This window comes from Trichomycterus rosablanca, chromosome 17, assembly GCF_030014385.1.
Source record: "Trichomycterus rosablanca isolate fTriRos1 chromosome 17, fTriRos1.hap1, whole genome shotgun sequence".
Classification (NCBI taxonomy): Eukaryota; Metazoa; Chordata; class Actinopteri; order Siluriformes; family Trichomycteridae; genus Trichomycterus; species Trichomycterus rosablanca.
Window position 1 is genome coordinate 28,616,607 of NC_086004.1, and position 25,900 is coordinate 28,642,506.

General features: G+C 44.5%; 1 protein-coding gene across 1 annotated transcript in view; it reads right to left on the reverse strand.

Annotated features, from left to right (window-relative positions):
* The window catches only part of furina (furin (paired basic amino acid cleaving enzyme) a), a 122,664-nt gene that overhangs the window by 33,103 nt on the left and 63,661 nt on the right, over positions 1-25,900 (reverse strand). Inside the window, exons 3-7 of the mRNA XM_063013075.1 lie at positions 24,388-24,486; positions 18,420-18,515; positions 16,365-16,493; positions 16,200-16,276; positions 1,402-1,490 (exon numbers count right to left, since the gene is read on the reverse strand). Coding sequence (XP_062869145.1) covers positions 1,402-1,490; positions 16,200-16,276; positions 16,365-16,493; positions 18,420-18,515; positions 24,388-24,486 — 490 coding nt within the window. The remainder of the gene's footprint in view (positions 1-1,401; positions 1,491-16,199; positions 16,277-16,364; positions 16,494-18,419; positions 18,516-24,387; positions 24,487-25,900) is intronic.

Below are 25,900 nucleotides of genomic sequence, written 5' to 3' on the forward strand. Positions count from 1 at the left end.
TGAAGGCAGGTTCAAGTGGTCAAGACTCAAAACTGCATCCTGCTTAGGCAAAATATCAGGGGTTTTTAATATGGACCAGTAAAAAAAATTCAGTAGAAGCATTTCGATCATTTATCTGTTTATTTATGAGGGTCTTCAAAAAGTTTCCGCACTTTTCTACAGCGTCGTACCAACTTTTTAATGCCGACAGCAAAAAATGTTTTCGGTTGAGCTCATAGCCATTGATGCGCCGCTGCTTTCACATTATCATCACATAAAAATCTTCTTCCCCTTAAAGCTTCTCTGAGATGGAGCTAAATCCGGACTATAAGCGTCTCTCAGACACGACCGATTACTCCTCCTACTACACCCTCACGCTTATAACCTAAATAGAAAAGTGAGGAAACTTTTTGAAGACCCCCCAAACTACCCGTATTTATTTAGAGGTTTCAGCCGAGCTTACACAGTGGTTGTTATATTTCAGTTTACAGTCCTTGTTGAGTGTTCTTGTATGTTGTTCTTTAGATGTGCTCTTTTAGACCAATTTTTCCAAACGCCCCCCATTGACTGAGACCCAAAATGACCACAATTAAAACTGGTGGACTGGACGGTCTCATTATAAACCCTGTGTACAGAAACCCAATCCTGCGAGCCTCTCCCGTCCTGTTCACTGTGCTGCACCTCACCTGACCACGCCGCTCAGGTGTAACAGCTGAAAGCCGAGCTCCATGTCCTGGCTGTTTCCTCAGAACAGAGTGGATGGGATTTCATGGATCCAGTGTTAAAAAATAAAAGGATTCGGATACGTCTCAGAGCTCAGAGAGAGCGGCGTAGGCAGGGAGAGGAATCAGATAAAATATGAACAGAAGAGGATGAACGTGGCTCCGCTAATTAAAAGGATTACACGTGCTCGTGCACAAATCTGGCTCAGTGGGGCGAAGGCTGGGGTCCCGAGATAAGGACGTACATGCTCCTACTGCTGAAACAGGGTTAAAGGCTCCGTGCACAAGGACAGCCATGAAATGTCCGTCCATCCCTCAAATAAACACGGCGGACTGTGGGGGGACTGAGGTGAAGATTACTTTGTAGTTGTTCTGGTGTTATTAATTTTTTGGCATGTGTAGAATGTGATTAACAGAGGTTCTTCCTCCACAGAGGGGGCAAGTGGGGACCTGGTCTCCCTTAAGCAACCTGCACTGAAATAAATGAATGAATGAAGCTTAATCTCTGATTGGCTGACGCAAAATCATATTAAGGTGTCTTCTCTCAACAGTACAACCTGGTAACCAGTTGACGACGCGAGCATGAGGGACATGAGGGCGTCATTCCTGCCCGATAATAACAGCAGCAGTTTGTTTAAGGTGAATGAACCTTAATTCAGGTAAAGTGTGAATGATGATAGCGGTAATGATGCCAACTCACCTCCGATCTTGGCATTATAGGCCACCCCGACACCACAGATGTCGTTGTTGGCGACTGCAGCAACCTCTCCAGCACATCGGGTTCCATGCCTGACAATACAGACACAGAACAGAGTAAAAAATATACAGTGAGACCAGATATTTCTATATTTCTATAAATTGATGTTTCCATTAATTGGTAGTGTTTTATACAGTCACGCACCCAGGTTTCACTCGGTCCTGTTACCCTAACATATTCATCCTTCTGAAAAATGTAGTAATATTCTACAAGTCACATTTGGAACAGAAATGTTTATTATCTGTATCTACTGAAGGTCACGGGAAGAGCATTAGTAGGTTCTCCCTTTTCCCCCCTGTATGTTTGATAATATTGTAACTCTGAGAAGATTCGTCTCTGCATTCATTTTTATTTTAAAATAACAATTTGTGATAAATCACTAGACTGTGTCCAATGTTCTGGTGCTTTTAGCATGTTCTCCATGCTGCAACATTTCATGTATTTACTAATTCTCAGTCCTGTTGCTCGTGTACAGCTCATCCGTCACTTAGAAACCTTGTAAAAAATAAACAAAGGTGCCCGAGATTGACCAAAACACATTCTGAGTAGTTGGGTGAGTGTGTTACAAGATTCAGTTTTGAACAAAGATTAAAAATGAAGTTTAATTTCAGAGTTACTACACGCAAAAGGCACCTATTCGGTGGAATGGCCCAAAAACCACAAGCCTTTTGTATCTTACTGTGTTAAGGCAGGTCAGGGAACTCTTACCATTAAACTATGTGGAACTACTTTTTTGGCGAAAGGTTTTGTCTGTATTTAAGCATAAGAACACAACAGGGAATCACGAATAACATCACGGCTGTGACTCGGTTGCTGAAACGGGCCAGATAACACTCCCTCTCGTGTTCTTTTGCTTATATACACCATGACCGATGTACCTGACAAACTAGATAGAATGCAGACTGACAAACAAGCTAGCTAAAGAGTTTTTAGAATCTGGCAACCCAGAGGCAGGTTTCCAACCGCACTGCCTAGCCTCACTTGTTGCTAACAAACAAGTGAGGCTAGGCTAACCAGCTTGGCAAATCAAGGCTTCATCGGAATCTAAGCTCACATTATTCACAGGGGAGAAGCTCTGGATCTTCTGGACATCTAATGATCATCCAATGATGACTTGAATATCTGATGTGACTGGTTCAGGACTGTGAATCAAAGCACTCAAGATCAGCCAGCCTAAAAACAACAGTCCCATTTTATAACTGATACAAAAACCTGTTTAGACTCCTGTAATGGTTTCAGAGAGTATATAACACAGTCAGCTTTCTCATTCCGCTCATTTATCGTAACAGATCCATGAAAAAAGAAACCCAGTCTGACGGGTACTTGGCTCGCTCTTCACATCCAGCCGGTGAAAGGCAGACTAAGCAATTTTGTGCCCCGCAAACATGTAAATACTTTTCTGCAGCAAGGACAAGCTCACATTTCTGAGCCGCTGCTGATGTTCGGGTAATAACGAGAGGAAAATGAGATGAAACACAACACCGGGCTGGCATGTGCCAAATGTAATCTGTGCCTAATGTACATAACATCCTGCTGCTTTGTGCATCTTCATTCAAGATAGATTAGAGAGAAATAGCATTTTAAATAATAATAATAATAACAAAAGCTGTACGCTGAGTTTTTCAGGTTCGCTTGTTTACTGCACTGATCAGACCCCAGAATTCTGCCCTGAGGAACTGAAACGTGGAGCAGAAAGTGCTCGTTAAGGCCCCGCTAATGGAAAAACAAAGCCCAGCCTAATTAGTACATGCCACATTTGTGGACTAAAAAGCTTCACTTCTGCTGGGACTCATCAGAATTCCTCGTAAGGGTCAGCGCTTCTGCCGAAGCCACATTACATGATGTTCCACCGCGGCGGAACAGGGCGCCCTCATTGACTTATACAAACAGCGACCGCGCTGGGTTGTGTGTGGTGGTCAAGGGCCAACAGGGGAGAGGTTACGGCAGGTCAGCAGAAGCTAATGCTTTTCAGCAGAGAACACAAATTCCCTGGGCAGAAAAAAATTGTCGATTCTTTTAAAACACTAGTGCATGAAATACCAGCACCGATTGAGCCCTGCTTTTAGCAAATTCATATACTGGTGCAAAATCAGCTCAGATTTGTGCACCTATTTCACCTGCACCTTCTAATGGGACTGAAGTCCAGTCGGATAAAGTGCCCAATCATGCTCAGTGAACTAGTCACAACCAGATCTGTCTCAAAGACCTCTACAGTACTGGAGCCCAGGTGGCGCAGCAAGATAATCCACACACCAGTGCTGGGATTAAGAACTCTCTGAGTTTGAAACTCAACACTGCTATTGGCAGGCTGGGCGCCCCCTAGAGGGTATTACTGGCAATGCCAAATATATTATAGCACCAGACAAAACTGGCCATGAAGTCTGCCGGGTGGAAAAAAAAAAGACCGGACCGGAGAAGTGGGTGGGGTCTTTGACACTGTGCAAGGACTCTGGTTGGTAGCCCAAGGCGTCTGTACAGGAAGAGCCTGGAGATCAGGGCGTGGCTCTCACGTGTGAATTTACTGAAAGTGTGGGCGAATAAGACACCCACGCAGACACGAGGAGAACATGCAAACTCCACACAGAAAGGACCCGGACTGCTCCACCTGGAGATCGAACCCGGGACCTTCTTGCTGTGAGGCGACAGTGCTACCCACTGAGCCACCGAGAAAATGCATAAATAAAATAGCAAAAAAAGAGACGTCTACAGTACTGGGTGAAACTCAGCACTGCTAATGGTCAGCTGGGCGCCCCTAGAGGGTTTAACTCAGTGTCAATTATAACAGCAAATAAAACTGGCCATAAAGTGGCCAGACCGGAAAAGTGGGTGGGGTCTTCGACGCTGTGCAAGGACTCTGGTTGGAGGCCAGAGGCATCAGCACAGAAAGTGGAAGAGCCTGGAGATCAGGGTGTGGCTCTCGAATAAGAAGGGTTAGGGCTTCAAGGCGGGAGGCAAGCAACCCTTCTCGGACATGACGGAAGTCTCCAGCAGTGGAAGACGAGTCAAATACGCTCAGTTGGGAGAAAATGCATAAATAGAATAGCAAAAAAGACCTTTACAGTACTGTTTATACAAAAAGCAACATGTGATCGTCCAGAATTACTCCATAGACATGCTTAATAAAAGTAGATAACACTTCTGACAACCACCCCCCCCACACACACACCACAGACACAAAAATTAAGTTTTCCACTCTTCTGAATGGGACTCTTTAGAGTGAAAACGATCCTGTAACTTATCTGGCAACTTCCCCTTTTTTTTTTAGGTACCTTTACACCACCCACCAGAGTCTGACGAATGTGGGTGTAAAGCTGCCAAAGCAATAATGCTGTTCCTGCTGGATGTCTTGTGAATCTGCACTGACTGCACTGCACTGTCCAGAGACTGACCATTAGACCTGATCCTACTACTGACCGCCAGTGTAATTTACTGCGGTGCCACTCAAGCGCCCAGCAGCGTTTTCTCCCCAACATTTATGTAACTATTAGGTGCAATATTTTGATGATTGGTTCGGCATTCTGGGCCGACATTCCCAGCAGTTGTAGCTTAGTGGTTAAGCTACTGGATTAGTAATCGAAAGGTCGCTGGTTCAAGCCCCACCACTGCCAGGCAGCCAATATTGAGCTCTTGAGCAAGGCCCTTAACCTTCAATTGCTTAGATAATGACAACTGTAAGTCACTTTGGATAAAAGCGTCCGCTAAATGCTGAATACGTAAATGACGGTAACTTGAACTTGTGCATGGATGAGAACGTTAGCGCATCGTCCAGCTTCACCCTGTACAAACACATTTTTAGTGTGGAAATAGAGCCAACTCCAGAATACACTGCGATTATTGGTAGGAAGTGACCTGAAGTGACCCCTAATTAGCACTAAAGTGCTTCTAATTGCTCCTGAAACCTGAGAGACCTAATTAAAGAAGATCTCACAAGTTTTCCATTAGAACACCCTGTTCAGTTCAGTTTCTACGATTCTTAAGTGTTATTGGATAAAAATATCAGGGAGAAACAAAAACTGGTGTCGCAGGAGCTTAAACAGATCTACAGATCTACAGTCAACCACACTGAAACTTCTACATCTGCATCCGTAACTCAGAGGTCCACGCAGCTCAGCACCGCTGGTGGAGGGGATCAATAAAAGCCCGCTAGAGCCAGTTTTAGAGTCCAAAAGGTCAGAGGTTCCTCTAGCAGGGGTCACTCACTTCTGCATGAACTTCCCATCGGCATCGACATCGTCAAGGGACTGAGCTTCCGCCTGAGAGCGGGTAAAGCTGACGAGAGCCAGAACTGAGCAATAGATCCGTGGTTAATTGAATTTACAATATATGGGTAAAAAAGAGCAGTGGTAGCTCACCAGTTAAGGTGCTGGACTAGTAATCATAATGCTGTCGGTTCAATCCCCAACATTGCCAGGTTGCTACTGTTGGGCCCCTGAGTAAGACCCTCGACCCTCAGTTGCTTAAATTGTATTCAGTCATAATTGTAAGTCAGTTTGGATAAAAGCATCCATTAAATGCCACAAGTTGTAGCCTAGTGGTTAAGGTACTGGACTAGTAATTGAAAGGTCGCTGGTTCAATCCCCACCACTGCCAGGTTGCTGCTGTTGGGCCCTTAAGCAAGGCCCTTAACCTTCGATTGCTTAGACAATATACTGTCACTCTACTGTACGTCGCTTTGGATAAATGTGTCTGCTAAATGCCGAAAATGTAAAAGTAAATGTAGGGCAGCTGTAGCCTAGTGGTTAAGGTACTGGACTAATAATCAGAAGGTTGCTGTTTCAAGACCCACGACTGCCAGGTTGCCACTGTTGGCCCCCTGAGCAAAGCTCTTAACCCTCAATTGCTTAGACTGCATACTAGATAAAAGCATCTGCTAAATGCCGAAAATGTAAATGTATATGGCCAAAAGTATGTGGACGCTTGCTTATGACCTTGTTTGACATCCTATACCAAAACTATGGGCATTAATATGGCTGCAGCTTTAACGGGATACACTCTTCTGAAAGGGCATTTTCCCTTCACAAGATTTCAGATTTTTGGAACACATCATCATTCGTACCATGTAGTAAATAGTACTTTAACCACCAGACTACAAATGGCCTTTTTTTCTTGGATGGTCTGGTGAGTGGATGTGGAATCGGAGCCGGTGAGAGGCCCGGGGATCTGAGCTATTGAGAGAGATTGATACGGCACGGTAAACCAGCGCGTGCCAGAAGCCGAACCCGGGGCAGGCGAGCGGACGCTTATTTTTCTCCATATCTGAGCAGAATTTATTCCATATCTGGCAAATCTGTCCCTCTGTAATTGGAAACTGCTGAGCTGGAGCCGTAGATTTGGGGGTGAGCATATGCTTGTGCTGGCAGTAGAGGACGCGAGCGGATCAGCTAATCGGAGACAAAACGGTCGGAGTCGTTTGTGGTCGATTGTGTTTGTTTTAGAGAGTCGATGATGTGAACGGTGACGTGGTGCAGGAACGTGGTATGATGAATAATAAAAGCACCAGCTGATTCATGATGTTTTAAATAGAAATTATACAGTCAAATGGGAAATTCAGACGAACGCTGATGTCAATCGTCTTGAAATTTGTACTGATTTTGCAACTTTCAGTTCCATAAAACGGCTCTTAAAATAAAGCGCTGTTTTAGAGAAATACGTTCTCTTTCTTTCTTTCTTTTATTATTGTTGTCATTAATATGGCCAATTTACAAGTCGTCATACGTGCAGGACTCCAAATGTAGCCAGCTGAAGCTGTGTTGGATCGATAGCTGTGTGGAACTACAGGAAATATTGCTAAATTAATAAGCACCAGGTACTGTGGTATGTACAGGTGCTGGTGGTATGAGTGGATCACACAGCAGCGCTGCTGGAGTTTTTAAACACCTCACTGTCACTGCTGGACTGAGAATGGTCCACCAACCAAAAATATACAGCCCGTGGGCGGCGTCCTGTGACCACTGATGAAGGTCTAGAAGATGAGCGACTCAAACAGCAGCAATAGATGAGCGATCGTCTCTGACTTTACGTCTACAAGGTGGACCGCCTAGGTAGGAGTGTCCAATAGAGTGGACAGTGAGTGGACACGGTATTTAAAAACTCCAGCAGCGCTGCTGTGTCTGATCCACTCATACCAGCACAACACACACTAACAACACACCACCACCATGTCAGTGTCACTGCAGTGCTGAGAATGATCCACCACCCAAATAATACCTGCTCTGTGGTGGTCCTGTGGGGGTCCTGACCATTGAAGAACAGGGTGAAAGGAGCTAAAGTATGTAGAGAAACAGATGGACTACAGTCAGTAATTGTAGAAGTACAAAGTGCTTCTATATGGTAAGTGGAGCTGATAAAATGGACAGTGAGTGTAGAAACAAGGAGGTGATTTGGTTTTAGTGTTATGGCTGATCGGTGTAAATCTCACAGTGTAAAGTGCTGCTTTATTGCTCTGGTCCGGTCTGGATAGGGCTGACTGATTACATGAACGTGACGGTGCATTCGCAGGACTTTCGGTAAATAAACTTGGAACAATCCGACCCCGAGTGCATCAGACTCTTTCTTGATCCTATAAAATCCAATAAAGTGTGATGGGTAACGATCTTATAAGAGCACTGAAATCTTACAGTGTGAACCTGGCTGAATGAACCCACCACTCCAAAGTGAGGCTTATCAAGCTTTATATACAACCAGGCTGTCAGGCTTCACAAATAAAATAAAAATGTGCTTGTACATCGGGAGGAGATCAGAGAATCTGAGAACGTGTAATTATTTTTCATCCGAGCAGAAATGGAATCTAAAACCCTGGAACATCAAAGAAAGCCCATTTTAAGCCATTAAGCTGCTACTAAAAATGGTGTGAAATTAGAACGGTGCGGATCTCCAACCTGGCATTTAAAGTCGAGCCAGCTGATAAACTGACCCAGCAGGCCGATCAGTAACAGTGGGAAACCATTAGAGCTTCTCTGCTTTACTTATTAAGAGAAAATCATCTCACAGCTCACAAACATCTGCTTTTCTAAAAGTGCATTTTAAACAGCGCTGATCTAATCGAAAGCTTTTCATTTCATCCAAACCAAATAAAATCCAGCAGCTGGCCGACCCGCCGCCTCCTGACGCCGCTCTCCGAGCCTAACGATCGAGAACGACAACGATGGAACCGTTTCGGCACGTCTCGGTGCGGGATGATTGGTTGCTATTTAAACGCATTCAGAAGAAAATAAATTTATAACTCATCTTGAAGCACTGCAGAGTCAGCAGAGCGGAACGCGACTTTCCAATGAGCCCGACAATGTGCACGGAAATAAACACCAGAGCGGCACTTTTAGCAACATCCAGGCCTCTCTGGACGAGCAATCGAGGACAGGCCCGGTGTTTAAAGTGATAAATGAAACAAAGAAGCTAATAAATAATAATAATAATTCACACAATACCATGTGTGGCTTTTTATTGACCCGGCTGCAAGCCAACGTCCGACTATAATGATACCAGAGAGATCAGGAACAATCGTGGTGATCATTCTGTCTGCCGTGGATCCCTGATGGCGACTGCATTAATTCAATAAAACAAAACAAATAAATGACGTCTCACAGGGCTTCAACCACCTGCACACACCAGCTCTGACAGGTCCACGTGAATACACCCCGGTCCAAATTGCATTCATGGCACAGAGACACAATAGACCTGCAGTATTGCGCTGCTGGCTTTCAGGCTGGTATTCATGCTGGCATTGAGAGCCAGGCTCAGTGCCAGAAGAGAAAGCCCACAAAACCCCCAGCAGCCCACTAAAAAGATCCACCAGCTAACAAATACTCTCAGAATGAGAATTAACCCGTCAAACGTATTTACGATCTTAACTTCTACACATCCTAATGACTACAGACTGGGGAGAACGAGCATTTAACCACTTTAAAGCTTCTAACTTTGTTTAAAACCTTTTTTGTGGTTATTTAAAAGTACAAAGAGACGCTATATACGCTCACTGGCTACCGTTTAGCACTTTATTAGCACAGCAAGACGAAGATGTGGGTTCTTCTTGAATTAGGACCTGTGATGTTCCTCTGTACGAGTTACTAGGGCTGGGCGGTATGACCAAAAATTTGTATCACGGTATTTTTTAAGATTCTGACGGTTTCACGGTTTATCACGGTGTGTTTTATATTTTTTATGACCGGGATCTTTTATATGTCTGTGGCTTATTTTACTGTCATAGGTACCATGTATATAATGAGGGTTTTGAGGACTATAAGCTTTGCCCCACAAAATGACAATATATGATGAAATCAGTACGCGTAAAACAGCTGCAATAAATACAATTTTATCGTTTATTTAATATAAAAGTTTTGTACAATTACCCTTAGCAATGTTTGAAAAGTGGACAACTTTAAATATCTCAGATTCCGGTTCACTTATAATGTTGGTTTAGCGACTGACCTGAAGTATTTTCACCCTGTAAGACAGACCTGGAATCCAGAGTTTTAATATTTGCTCTCAAAGCTTCTTTCTCGACTTTCTGTAGAGGAATCGTGTCCTCATATATGCGAATCGTTACTGTGTTCATAATGTCGTTGTTTGTAACAGCCGTGTGTTTTAGTCTGTTCTAAACTGCCGACATGTCTCATTTTTTTGGCAGGTTCTTCAGGTACACACTTGGTCTTCCTCTCTTCATTTTTTTTACCATATTGAGGACGCCTCTCTCATCTGTTAACACTGTCAAGCTCCACGGCGCTTTTAGCGGTAAACAATATTATATGATTTGCTGCCTTTTGAATCCTACAGCTGTTTTATTAACTGTGCTACGGTATGGCGGTATATGAAAAATCCATACAGTATGAAGAGTCAAAGACGGTATACCGAATGTACCGTCACACCGCCCAGCTCTACGAGTTAGTTGTAATTTTTTAACCGTGTACTCGACTGCTCAGTTGATTTTAGCACTGAAGATGTAAGAAATGAGGATGAAAAGTCAAACGCAAATATAAACATGAGGAAATTCAAAGATCTCTAATTCATCACAACAACCAAGCAACTTAAGCAGTAAAACCAAAAAATCTGAAGGTTGGAACACTTGGCTCTCTATCTGCCCTAATGTGTCAAGGGGTGAAGCTCAGGATCCTGTTTTCTGGATTCAGGGTAAAGGAAGCTAAAAAGTGTGGACGGTACCAAAAGCAGCAGCTCAATTAGACCATTAACAGAACTAAAAGACATTATTTTTACAAATCTTGACCTGCATTTTTGCATTGCCAATTTTCTGATTGTGTTTACAGCTAAAAAAAAAAAACTAGGTGGGAATATCAATTAAGGCAGTGGTCCCCAACCGGTACCGGTCCGTGGGTCATTTATTACCAGGATGCACAGAGAGGATAAATAATTAGAGATCGCTACAAGAGCAATTACATTTTCCAAAACTCTTCAGGTGTTATTGACTCCAATCACCACTAGATGGGAGCAGCATCTCAGTGATTTTTCATTCTATAGTTATTCTATTTTAAGTCCTCCCGCCGGTCCAGGAAATTATATCTTATATGAAACCAGTCCATGCTGCAATTGGGCACCGCTGAATTAAGGCACAGTTAAAAAATATAGGTATGATTTAATTAGTCATAACAAATTCCAGCAGCTATTCTCTGACCATCACTGATAACATGAAACTCACACGACTGGACACGTGATGATGTTTTTAACACGGTTAAGCAGGTCTGATGATGTGAAGTGTTTGCTAGAATGTTTTTATACACTTAATTAATTATTACATAAAGCTTTAAAGATCAAAGCACACTTCAAAGCAAACTTCAAAGCAAACGCACTGCTCTACGTAAACGCAAGTTTCAAAGGTCTAAATAGACCGAAGGTCCGACCCTTCCTACCCGCGTCCTCTTCCGACAGAAAACATCCATCAGCGCTTGATTTTAAACACCTCCGTCTGTGCCAGGCACCGACACATATGACTGCGGTGCCAGCCTCGCTGCCAGACCTCCCGCTGTACTGTGATCTAAAGCCGCCGAGAGCGCCTAGAACACGTTCAGATTACTCAGACTGTAACTCAGCGGTGCTGAAAAAGACCTTTTGACTGCTGCCATAATGATGCCAAGGAGGAGACAAGAAGGCAGATGATTGATCACAAACACGCGACTATTTATCCACTTCTGAGGCGAGCGCCAGAGCGGTGCCAGCGCCGTCTCTCTCAGACATTACAAGGACGTTTTGCTGCACTTAAACAGGAAGAAAAAAATGTTTGTTTTTCCTTCCCGTGGAGGAGAGATTTGTGCACATTAATCCTGAGGTTTTGAGAGCAGTGTCCTCTCCGTGAGGATGGATATCACACCGCATAAATCCATTTAAATCTACCCAACAGCTCAGATCATCTTTTTCTCTCTTTTTTTTTTTGTCTTTCTCGACTGGCTTGCTGGTTTCATCTCTGTAGAAAAGCAATTCCACACACCGTGTACACGCCCACCAGTCCCACTCCCAGTTTATTCTTATAAAATCCAGATTTAAAACGAAGAGCGCTGCTAGGAGGCTCAAACTAATGTAAATACGATACTACCTTAAGCAAACATGCAGATTTGGCTAAACTCTGTGCCAGGGTGAATAGGGGGCATTTTAAGGACCAGTTCTGTGGTTTCAGAGTATTTACAGTTATGAGGGGAAATGCTGCCGAATCAGGTCAATAAGGCAAATTTCTATTTGGATCGGAATGATATGAAAGAAAGAGAGCTTTATAGAGGTGAACAGAGACGAGCTTTATGCCACGAGAACTTGTGCCAGAGAGTAAGGGCAGCTAACTAACAACATCAGCAGGTCTCAACCCTCAACCCTGGGTTAAACCAGGTAAAGCCTGCTGGAAATAATAGGGCATTAATCTTACATATAAAAAGCACACCAGACATTTTGCATGTTTTGTTTTTCCAGTCAGGTGGGTCATGTGGGTCTGATTTTCCTGGAATCATTTGGCCTAATGCAGTACCACAACATGTACAGGATGCCAATCCATCTCTGAGCCTCAGCCACCCAATCATGTGTGTACATAGGCACCCAACCAATATACAGTTAATAGCACCGCTGGGTATTTAAACCCTGGATCCCAGTGGTAATGGGCTAGCGTGATTTATCACTGTGCCACACAAGTGCCTAAAAGTTTGGCCATAAACTATACACAGCTGAGGCATAACATTATGACCACCTTCCTAATATTGTGTTGGTCCCCCTTTTGCTGCCACATACACAACAAACTCTGATGCACCGTGTATTCTGACACCTTTTAATCAGAACCAGCATTAGTAGCTCCTCACGTTCATCAATGAGCCTTGGCTGCCCATGGCCCTGTCGCCAGTTTACCACTGTTTCTTCCTTGACCACAGCAGATCAGGAACACCAGTCGTCTAGCCATCACAATTTGGGCCTCAGCTCCTCACGCTCGCCCGTTTTTCCTGCTTCCAACATCAACCTTCAGGATAAAATGTTCACTTGCTGCCTAATATATCCCCCCCACTAACAGGTGCCGTGATGAAGAGATAATCAGTGTTATTCACTTCACCTGTCAGTGGTCATAATGTTATGCCTAGTCGGTGTCCATCAAGCACTATGTGATTACAGAATAAAGGTCAAAACTCTAAACAATGAAATGCTTCTACAGGCCAATCTCTGCTCCCAATATCGTTTTTACCATTTACCATAACCATGGCGTGTCCGAGCCCCCCGTGTGAGCCTGTAAAACGTCATTTACCCCACAGCGACGGCAAGTCCATTATCACTGATTATAGTCTAGTGTAAACCTTCTCAATTTCAAACTGGCCACTAAAGTCAACAACACAGAGCGTCCATAAAGACTCGTTTCTGCTTCTGAAAGACTTAATTTAATCACTCGGCTCTAAATGGAGTGAAAATTGGGAGTGAGATCCCGGCTGCTATATGACCCTCAGTGCAATCTGCTCCTGTCACTGACGCCGCTTTCTTTTCAAACGTACTTTAACTGCGATTGATTAAGCGGGTCTACAGCGGGCCACAGAAAATACCCAGGCTCGCGGGCAGGCCGGTTCTGTTATTGTTTTTTCTTGTGGGAAATTTGCTCCACATTCGAGCGCAGAGGAAAATAGATTAGAGGCAGTGGCAGAGGGCACGCTCCTGTGCCCTTCATAACAGGCAAACTGACTTGTGTTAGGTTTTTTTTTTGTGTTTCAGCTCTATACGAACTTATGGGCACTATTGCTTTGCTACAACCTAAAAATAAAAGCACAAATAATATACAATGGCTTGCAAAAGTATTCATACTCCTTGAACTTTTCCATATTTTGTCACATTACAACCACAAACATAAATATATTTCACTGGAATTTAATGTGAAAGACCAACACAAAGTGGTATACAATTGTGAAGTGGAACGAAAGTTATACATGATTCAAAACATTTTTTACAAATAAAAAACTGAAAAGTGCGGTGTGCAAAAGTATCCAGCCCCCCTGAGTCAATACTTTGTGGAACCACCTTTTGCTGCAATTACAGCTGCAAGTCTTTTAGGGTATGTCTCCACCAGCTTTGCACATCTAGTGACTGACATTTTTGCCCATTCTTCTTTGCAAAACAGCTCAAGCTCAGTCAGATTAGATGGAGAGCGTTTGTGAACAGCAGTTTTCAGATCTTGCCACAAATTCTCGATTGGGTTTAGGTATGGACTTTGACTGGGCCATTCTAACACATGAATATGTTTTGTTTTAAACCATTCCATCGTAGCCCTGGCTTTATGTTTAGGGTCGTTGTCCTGCTGGAAGGTGAACCTCCGCCCCAGTCTCAAGTCTTTTGCAGACTCCAACAGGTTTTCTTCCAAGATTGCCCTGTATTTGGCTCCATCCATCTTCCCATCAACTTTGACCAACTTCCCTGTCCCTGCTGAAGACATGCTGCCACCACCATATTTGACAGTGGGGATGGTGTGTTCAGAGTGACGTGCTGTGTTAATTCTCTGCCACACATAGCGTTTTGTATTTAGGCCAAAAAGTTCAATTTTGGTCTCATCTGACCAAAGCACCTTGTTCCACATGTTTGCTGTGTCCCCAACATGGCTTCTGGCAAACTGCAAACGGGACTTTTTATGGTTTTCTTTTAACAATGGCTTTCTTCTTGCCACTCTTCCATAAAGACCACATTTGTGCAGTGCACGACTAATAGTTGTCCTGTGGACAGATTCCCCCACCTGAGCTGTGGATCTCTGCATTTCGTCCAGAGTCACCATGGGCCTCTTGGCTGCATCTCTGATCAGTGCTCTCCTCGTTCGGCCTGTAAGTTTAGGTGGACGGCCTTGTCTTGGTAGGTTTACAGTTGTGCCATACTCTTTCCATTTCCGGATAATGGATTGAACAGTGCTCCGTGAGATGTTCAAAGCTCGGGAAATCTTTTTATAGCCTAAGCCTGCTTTAAACTTCTCCACAACCTTATTCCTGACCTGTCTGGTGTGTTCTTTGGACTTCATAATGCTGTTTACTCCCCAATATTCTCTTAAGCGACCTCTGAGGCCGTCACGGAGCAGCTGTATTTGTACTGAGATTAGATTACACACAGGTGGACTCTTTTTAGTCATTAGCAGTCATCAGGCAACTTCTGAATGCAATTGGTTGCACTGAGAGAAAAGGGGGGTGGATACTTTTGCACACCGCACTTTTCAGTTTTTTATTTGTAAAAAATGTTTTGAATCATGTATAATTTTCCTTCCACTTCACAATTGTATACCACTGTGTTGGTCTTTCACATTAAATTCCAGTGAAATATACAGTATTTATGTTTGTGGTTGTAATGTGACAAAATATGGAAAAGTTCAAGGGGTATGAATACTTTTGCAAGCCACTGTATATAGTAGGGCAGTGATAGCTCAGTGGTTAAGGTACTGGACTAGTAATCATAAGGTTGCCGGTTCAAACTAAAGCAGTAAAGCAGCTAAAAGCACGACTCTGGTAACGGAGTCTGGAAAACTCCAAACCGATTCTGTGGACGCACAGAATTTAGACAGAACATGAAGCCTCGCACCATCGCTGGATGTTCTAGATTTACATTCAACCATTATGCCAAGTTGACACTACACGACTTTCTAAATCGTCAAGTCGCTGTACAGTTCACGCTACACGACTGATCGGTGATAGGGGGTCACACACTACACCATCTATCACCAACTGGAATCGCAGGCGAGCTTCTCTGGTCTCCCAAACTACGTTCTGTCATGAAAACAAACGCGAGAAGTGACGAGGGGTTTAATGACACCACGTCCAAAAATTTACGTCAACAAGTAGCGAGCGATCAAAGTTTGTACGCTGATGTGCAGCGTAAAATCAAGGAGAAAAAAGAAATGAATCTGAGTGGATTTGGCAACGTGAACAGCACGGATTGTTACGATAAGGTCAGAAATACTGTAAAACTTGAGTGTCTGCCCCTGTCCCACCTCCCCTGCGTTTCCCCTCACCCCGTATCTTGCGTTCTCATTGGCTGTTCGACATCGCACTCATTGCCAGTCGGCCGACTCATATCCAGATATCTAGCATGCTAGATATTTATCTTCAGCAAACGCCGAGTTGCTCCCGAGCAGGCAAATCTAGCGCCGACCGGTCGGCGAGTGAAAATCAGGGCACAAGTCGTGTAGTGTGAACTAGGCATTAAGGTAGCCGTGCGCGGTGTGCTGTAGCTTCATTTATTCTTTCATTCATGAGTGTTATTTAATGACTGCTGTGAAATGTGGCTCTTTTCTGTGAATTTAATTATGAACTTACCTGTTATCATTGAGCTGGGTGTATCGAGGCTGAGGGTCCGGGTCTCCATCGTTCACATCGTAACTGGCATCAGGATCCTGGAAATACAGCATTCAGAACAAAATTCTCTTCGTCTCTTCACTTGCAGTGAAAGATTAAAAAAAAGCCTTTTGTTCTGACACTTACATAATTCCGCTCCAGGTCCGGATGGTTCTTTTCAATCCCGTCATCTAATATGGACACCACCACACCCTGGCCGGTAACCCCCTGCTTCCAGGCTTCTTTCACATTCAGGTCGCGATGGTTGCTATTGTACTGAAACGGGGACGAGAGAAACGTATTACGCCCTCCGAGCGGATATAAAGAGAACAAAGGAGCGGAATATATTTAGGCACTTAGGACGAGGTGCTTATCACGCTCGCTTTTGAGATCCTGATCTTCCTTCCAGCACAATATGCTTTTTACAGCTCTAATTATAATCCCTGCGCTCGGATTCGACAATTTCCATTCATTAGCGAAAGCTCACCGTGATTCCAATCTGAGATACAGGCCTCAATGTTCCACGTTAACTCTATAGAGCTCAGGTGGAACAATTAATCAGGGATTCATGTGCTGAACAGTTTCAGCAATCCTACTGGATCCTGTCACAACCTCGGGTTAATCTTTATTTAACCAGAAACCAGCATCCGCACACCACAGGACTACTGGGAACAGACCTCGTTCTTACCTTAAACTTCTATTAACCTACGTGACCGAGAAAATAAATGAAATGTGCAGTCAGGGCAAAGCTCTGCCATCGACCCTGACTGTCACCCCACGCCAGGGCAAAATATTGAGCCGTCAGGTCATAAAAAGCCAATCAGGTGGGATTCGGATAGGTGTGCACCCCACAGGACTCGCTTCTAATCAAGATTGTTGTAAAGTATCATCAGTTTACCAGCATGTGACTTGCAGATATTAACCATTAAAACCACCTCCTTGTTTCTACACTCGCTGTCCATTTTATCAGCTCCACTTACCACATAGAAGCACTTTGTAGTTCTACAATTACTGACTGTAGTCCATCTGTTTCTCTACATACTTTGTTAGCCCCCTTTCATGCTGTTCTTCAATGGTCAGGACCCCCACAGGACCACCACAGAGCAGGTATTATTTAGGTGGTGGATCATTCTCAGCACTGCAGTGACACTGACATGGTGGTACTGTGTGTGACATTGTGGTATATAGTGTGTTAGTGTCCACTCACTGTCCACTCTATTAGACACTCCTACCTAGTCGGTCCACCTTGTAGATAAAGTAAAGTCAGAGACGATCGCTCATCTATTGCTGCTGTTTGAGTCGGTCATCTTCTAGACCTTCATCAGTGGTCACAGGACGCTGCCCACGGGGCGCTGTTGGCTGGATATTTTTGGTTGGTGGACTATTCTCAGTCCAGCAGTGACAGTGAGGTGTTTAAAAACTCCAGCAGCGCTGCTGTGTCTGATCCACTCATACCAGCACAACACACACTAACACACCACTACCATGTCAGTGTCACTGCAGTGCTGAGAATGATCCACCACCTCACCACTCCAACAGGGTGAAAGGGGGTAACAAAGCATGCAGAGAAATAGACAGACTACAGTCAGTAATTGTAGAACTACAAAGTGCTTCTATATGGTAAGTGGAGCTGATAAAATAAACAGTGAGTGTAGAAACAAGGAGATTAAATAAATTTTTGGATGCCAAGCATCACAGAAATCAACGCTGATGAAATGAGAAGCTGTCGAGAATTTTAGCATAATGATATCGGTGATGAATTTGTGGTCACATGACCCCGTTAGAGTCTTCTGTTCAATTAGCATAAGAGCGTAACGGAGATGAAACGCGGCTCTACGCGTCAGTGCACTATTTTATCATCTGTGTAGGTAAAATGTCAACCCTCCAGTCATCACTCATTAACTCAATGAGACTCGAGTGCTTGTCGTTTCTCTGCTTCATCTGCTGTCCCGATACACTGAGCGGTTTCCCGGTGGACCTGATATGACAGCGGCGTTACTGGATGCTATTCCTACTGAAGAGGAAATTAGAAGAGCAAAAAACAAAAACCCCTGGGCTTTTTACACACATTAATATGAGAATCTATAGGGGAATCAGATATGTCTAGATTCTGAGAAAACAGGTAACAAACATGATGACATTTTACTCTCTCTCTCTCTCTCTCTCTCTCTCTCTCTCTCTCAGCCACACTGGTTCACTTACCAGATACCACTGCTGGGCAAATTTAGGGTCAACTGGTTCTGAGTAAACATCCCTCTTCTTCCTGCGTCTCACCACCTGCTGCTCTGCCCATTTCACCTAAAAAAAACACACAAACCCGAAATCAGAAAGATCAGCGCTGAAATGATTCTAAGATCACACAAGATAACATATCAGCTGTGGGATTAATCCTGTAATCTGGATTAAACTGGAAACTGATAATGAAATGTCAAACTCGGGGGGGTTTAATTATCCCAAACGAGCAGGAACGTGAGCTGGGCGACGTGCGTAGTGCCAGCACACCACACCACACCGTGATCCACGTTCGGGCAGATTCAGACGTGTGTATTCTTAGAAAATCTGAGCGATGATTAACCCATCAGACGGATTCAGGCGGTGTTCCGGGGTTCAGGTCGTGTCACGGCGGTTCGATACGGGTCTAACACAGGAGCAATCACAGAGCAGCACCGTATCCATACACATCAGCTACTTACAATGCTGCGTATTATCTGAGCACAATCGGCTCCTATCTGAAGGTCAAGCTTCTGTAATGAGGAGGGAGGAACCAGAAACGCACTGAAAGCACAAACTTCATTACAGGAACGTTCGATTTTCCTCAGGCTGAGTAGTTCTTATGGAATAAAACACAAACGTACACTGATGAGGTTCTATTAGCAAAGCAGTCGTCATTCCTGATAAAATAATAACAGACCCGAGCATTTCTACATGCGCGCACACACACACACACACACACACACACACACACACGTCACATCCAAGTGGGAGCCAACACTACACCTATGCCAATGGTATAGTTTTGGCCCCCACTTTGCACTGATCACAACACACTCTGTTCTGGGAAGACTTTCCACAACATTTTAAAGTGTTTCTGTAGGAATTTGTGCCCATGACGTAATAAATAACTTTAAAATGCATTTTAAAGTTAATTTTCATCTACATTTATACATATAATGTCCTGGGGACGGAAGGACTCTCACAGGACCACCACAGAGCAGGTATTATTTGGGTGGTGGATCCTTCTCAGCACTGCAGTGACACTGACATGGTGGTGGTGTGTTAGTGTGTGTTGTGCTGGTATGAGTGGATCAGACACAGCAGCGCTGCTGGACTGAGAATAGTCCACCAACAAAAAATATCCAGCCAACAGCACCCCGTGGGCAGCGTCCTGATGAAGGTCTAGAAGATGACCGACTCAAACAGCAGCAATAGACGAGCGATCGTCTCTGACTTTACATCTACAAGGTGGACCGACTAGGTAGGAGTGTCTAATAGAGTGGACGGTGAGTGGACACGGTATTTAAAAACTCCAGCAGCGCTGATGTGACTGATCCACTCATAACAGCACAACACACACTAACACACCACCACCATGTCAGTGTCACTGCAGTGCTGAGAATCATCCATCACCTAAATAATACCTGCTCTGTGGCCCTGATCATTAAAGAACAGCATGAAAGAGGGCTAACAAAGCATGTAGAGAAACAGATGGACTACAGTCAGTAATTGTAGAACTACAAAGTGCTTCTGTATGGTAAGTGGAGCTGATAAAATGGACAGTGAGTGTAGAAACAAGGAGGTGGTTTTAATGTTATGGCTGATCGGTGTATATCTGTATTTATAAGATATATAAGATTTATAAGATAACATATGGTGTGTGTGTGTGTGTTTGCATATAAGTTGCTTGTTAGATTTTTACCTCATTAGTATTTATTTCTTTTTATTTAGAGGCTAGCACGTGCTTCCTGACCTGGACTAGATTACAGAACACTGAATGGATGATGCACTGTACTGAATATCAACAGGATTCTCTACAGAGCAACGAGGTCATTAAAAAGCAGTGGCCGCTATCGAGCTGAAGATACGTTATCAGTCTCTGTAAACCATCATCTAATCCAACCATATTTAAAAGTCCTGCTGTAACTCAGATCAGCGCGGATCAACCCGCTGACGGCCAGATCGATGCTCAATTAATGAAAAATGCCGGATAATAAACGAGTTGTGCCTGAAGTCAGAGCAAAGCAGGGACTAAAACCGAGCCAGACGTCGCTTCGGAATTCCCGGGGCGAGCGATCTGTCCGAGTTATGAGGAAGGACCGAAAAAAAGCAGACCAGAAGCTCCAGAGGTGGAGATAAAATCTCCATTATAAACAAGCCTGAAAGCTTGTAATCTGGAAAAGCTTAAGCGCCCAGTCACTTGCCAGACATGACGAATGGAGCAGGCAGCCAGCAGAACATATTTGAAGGAGATATTTGACAGTCTGGACCAAAAGAATTCCTGTCATTTCCTCAGCAGGTGATATGAAGTATAAAACCACGCCAGCAGGCCTGAAAGCTTCAACAACGTTCAAACGAACAGTTCCAGCATGTTTCATCTAACTCACGCAGCTACACAGAACATCAGAGAAGAAAAGTTCTCCTCATCCACGTGTCTTCCATGTGAGGAGGTCTGTTTAAAATCTGGGAGGTTCCTCTCACGAGAGAGAGAGAGAGAGAGAGAAAGAATTCAACAGGAAGTGAAGCAGGCACGCCAGAGGAAATCAGGGCTGGGCGATATGACTAAAAAAAAACTCATATCTCGATATGATTTATGATTTAAGCAATTGAGGGTTAGGGGCCTTGCTCAAGAGTCCAACAGTGTCAATCTGGCAGTGGTGGGGATTGAACCAGCGACCTTTTGATTACTAGTCCAGTACCTTAACCACTAGGCTACAACTAGAGAGCTTAAAACAATCAAAGCCTTTAAACGATTAAAACCTCACCACTTTACAGAGTTCTCTTTAATGATTTATAACAAAATGGCTTATAATTAACTTGCTGTCTCATTATGATTCGTTCCAGATCGTTCTGACTTGCACAGTCCAGCTGAAAAAACACCACTGGACACCCAGAACCCAGAACGTATTAGATCCAGGAAACCATATTCAGGCAATAAACTAGAACGTCTCTCCCCCCAAATTTAAATGGATGGCTGCTGGACCTCAGGGGTGCGTGCTCGCCGTGGGTCTGGGATATGCCCACCCAATCTGAAGAGACAAGCACCACCAAGCACCATGTGCAGCCCTAATGGAGGTTTCCCAGGTGGCCTCATTATTTCCACACCCCATCGGTCCTGCAGAAAAAAGCCAACGAGAGCGAGTTTGCACCGCACTTCTCCGGGCCATTTCCCAACAGGTCGGCGGGCGTGTTAAAAGACGCCGGCCGCAGCCAGAAAGTAAACAATAGCACATGCTGGACCGCGCCGTGATTTCTCTCATGGAGGTTTCTAGGCTCTGGATCTGAAGGTGAGGGGTTCGTGTTTCACGCCGACTCTGATCTCAACATCTGGGTCCGAGTGTCATGTGAGTGACGGACTCACGAGCAGTATTAAACGGCCGCGGACGTCTTGTTAAGTTCTTTCGAACTCAAAAAAAATAGAAAAGTGGTTCTTTACAGGATCTTAATGGAACGTGGGTGGATTTGGAGCTGGAGGAAGGTGGAGGATTCATCCACACAGAGAAGCTTCGAAGGGGAGTTCCAATTTAAACAAGGCACACAAAGTCACCAAGGGAAAGACAGTAACGTGAAACAAGCTACTGATGACTTGTGCTGACAGAACAACAGATTTTTTATCATGTTTAAGCGAGAAACTGATAGACACACCAGTTTTACACTGATCAGCCAGAACATTAAAACCACCTCCTTGTTTCTACACTCACTGTCCATTTTATCAGCGCCACTTACCACATAGAAGCACTTTGTAGTTATACAATTACTGACTGTAGTCCATCTGTTTCTCTACATGCTTTGTTATCCCCTTTCATGCTGTTCTTCAGTGGTCAGGACCCCCACACCACACCGAACTGCAGTGACACTGTATGGTGGTGGTGTGTTAGTGTGTGTTGTGCTGGTATGAGTTTTTAAACACCTCACTGTCACTGCTGGACTGAGAATAGTCCACCAACCAAAAATATCCAGCCAACAGCGCCCCGTGGGCAGCGTCCTGTGACCACTGATGAAGGTCTAGAAGACGAGCGACTCAAACAGCAGCAATAGATGAGCGATCGTCTCTGACTTTACATCTACAAGGTGGACCGACTAGGTAGGAGTGTCTAATAGAGTGGACTGTGTGTGGACATGGTGTTCAAAAACTCCAGCAGCGCTGCTGTGTCTGATCCACTCATACCAGCACAACACACACTAACACACCACCACCATGTCAGTGTCACTGCAGTGCTGAGAATCATCCACCACCTAAATAATACAAAGCATGCAGAGAAACAGATGGACTACAGTCAGTAATTGGTAAGTGGAGCTGATAAAATGGACGGTGAGTGTAGAAACAAGGAGGTGGTTTTAATGTTATGGCTGATCAGTGTAAATTCACGAAGAGTATTAAGTATTAAGTCTTTCACACAACCACTTACAGGAGGGGCTTTAAAACCGGTGCTGAAAAGTGCTGCGTGTCTTTAAAACAAACAGGATTAAAACATTTAGCTTGAAACTGCTCCTAACTGCTTATTATACATCAACGTTCTGCTCAAGTTCAGCTGATTCCTAGCTCCAAAAAGAACATCAGATAAACAAAGAAACCTCGTTTCTCCAACTTTCCCCCCTAATCTAGTCGTATCCAATCACCCTGATTGTGTTACGCATCACCTTTGTACCGACTGCATCTTTTCACCTGCACGAGGCGAGCAACGGAGAGCCGCACCCTGATCAGCATTATTCCCCAACTCTGCCAGCAGAGGTCGTAATTGCTTTAGTTATGAGAAACCCCGGACCGGCTCATCCCACGCTGAACAACAGCCAATCGGTGTTCGGATGGCAGAGCTGAGACCAATATTTCTAATTCATGTTAATTTATATTGTTTAAACGTTTATTTATCACCTTTTTGTTTAAACAGGGCACACAGAACCCAACATGCCCAACCCAATGACAGGTGGGGTAACCTGATGTTTTCCCAAACAGGAGGCAGGAATCGTTGATTATAAATTAATACATGTTCATTCATTGTAGATCACTCTTATTGAAGTTAGAGTCAAATACATTTCATTTTTCTTACCTTCTGACCTGTTTTTTCAGTTGTTATTGTTACAACAGATGTTTTAATATAATATATAATATAGAATTTGATTTTACTCTTGTTGGGAAGGAGGTGTTCCTCCTAACACACCCCTGTCAGCTAAAATAATTCCTAGCAAGGATGTTTTCCTTGTCAGCCACACCCACTAATTCATTAACATTTTTGCCATTTAGCAACTTGCACTCACTTTCTTAACCACTTATCCAATTAGGGTCACGCGGGGGGGTGCTGGAGCCTATCCCAGCTTTTCAATGGGCGCAAGGCACACAGTAACACCCTGGACGGGGCGCGCCAGTCCATCGCAGGGCAGACACACACACACACACTCACCTATAAGGCAATTCAGTGTCTCCAATCAACCTGACTGCATGTTTTTGGACTGTGGGAAGAAACCGGAGCTCCCGGAGGGAAACCCACGCAGACACGGGGAGAACATGCAAACTCCGCACAGAAAGGACCCGTACTGTTTCACCTGGAAATCGAACCCAGGGCCTTCTTGCGGTGAGGCGACAGTGCTACCCACCGAGCCACTGCGCCGCCCAAGCGACTTACAGTACTGTGATAGTAATTATTGTCTAAGCAACTGAGGGTTAAAGGCCTTGCTCAGAGGTCCAACAGTGGCAACCTGGCAGATGGGCTTGAACCAGCGACCTTTTGATTACTAGTCCGGTACCTTAACAACAAGGCTACAATTGCTTCAACTCAGCTGGTGGAATGTTGATTGTTATTGTTTACGTTTTAGATTTCGGGAACACCGCCGATAGACCTCGGTGTAGCTGGTGACGTCGCCCCCTGACAGAACAGCTACGCGTGATAACGATCATACAGCAGCATGTCGTTTCTGAGTCGAGTTCCTATCTGAATGTGCTGGAACATCTGGCACGTACCTGGGGTTCTCTGTGCAGGCGGACGTGTGTTCCTCTGTGTTCTGATAAAGACCTTTTCACAACCCTGCGGTGCCGGAAGTGATAGTATTCTCCAAAAATCTGCCAACACACAGACAAAAAGAGAGAGAGGAACAGTTTAGACTCGCATTCTAAATATACGCTCACTAAAGCACAAAGTTATTTCAAAAATCCATAAATAAAAAGGTACACGGAGTATTTTCCTGGAGAACGAAGAAACCACATCATTTCAGCCACTTCGGTCAGCGTGAGACACTAATGAAAAAGATGGAGAGCACTGAAGCAATAAAAGAGAAAGAACAGATCAAACAGGTACGCCGTGAAGTCGGGAGCGGTCGCCTCTACAGCGTGTAGAGAAAGATCCGAGGGAATTAGCTGCACCTAATGATGCTGCCACGTACAGGCCACCTTAATGAAAACGGGCAGCCGTGATTAAGAAGCTGCAGAATCAGGGGTCATCGGGGAGCAGCCCGACTGCTCCTATGACTTTATTATTAGATAAAAGGAAGAGACACACATCGATCGGGTAAATCGATCTGGGGCTCGTCTCGCGGGGCCAGACGTGATCTTGTAACGAGACGTCTGGAGAAAGTCTCGCCCGAATATGGTGATGGATGCAGCCCATACTGCTCAGGATACATCTGGAGGACTTGACGTACAGTATCACGTCCCTAGACACAGTCGACGGTGTGCGTGCAGACGCCAGGCTGGCCATCAGAACTGCTGCACTGACATGGTGGCGGTGTGTTAGTGTGTGTTGTGCTGGTATGAGTGGATCAGACACAGCAGCGCTGCTGGAGTTTTTAAACACCTCACTGTCACTGCTGGACTGAGAATCGTCCACCAACCAAAAATATCCAGCCAACAGCGCCCCGTGACCACTGATGAAGGTCTAGAAGATGACCGACTCACACAGCAGCAATAGATGAGCGATCGTCTCTGACTTCACATCTACGAGGTGGACCGACTAGGTAGGAGCGTCTAATAGAGTGGACAGTGAGTGGACACGGTATTTACCAGCACAACACACACTAACACACACTAACACACCACCACCATGTCAGTGTCACTGCTGTGCTGAGAATCATCCACCACCTAAATAATACCTGCTCTGTGGTGGTCCTGTGGGGGTCCTGACCATTGAAGAACAGCATGACAGGAGGCAAACAAAGCATTCAGAGAAACAGATGGACTACAGTCAGTAATTGTAGAACTTCAAAGTGCTTCTACATGGTAAGTGGAGCTGATGAAGCATAAAACACAGAGAAAACGGCGAGAACAAAGCGAGCCCTCCCGACTAAATAAAGCCTATCGCTCATGTACACAGAGAGATGTGCGCCCTCTAGTGGACATTTACTGAACTTGTACGGTACGGCCTTCATTCGCTTCTCGCAACAAGGTCCGTTAAATTTCTCTGTAATTAAAACGTTCAGATTAGCTTTAGCTTAAGTTTTGGATCTTCTGGAACTTTATGACCCTGAAACTGAGACCGACC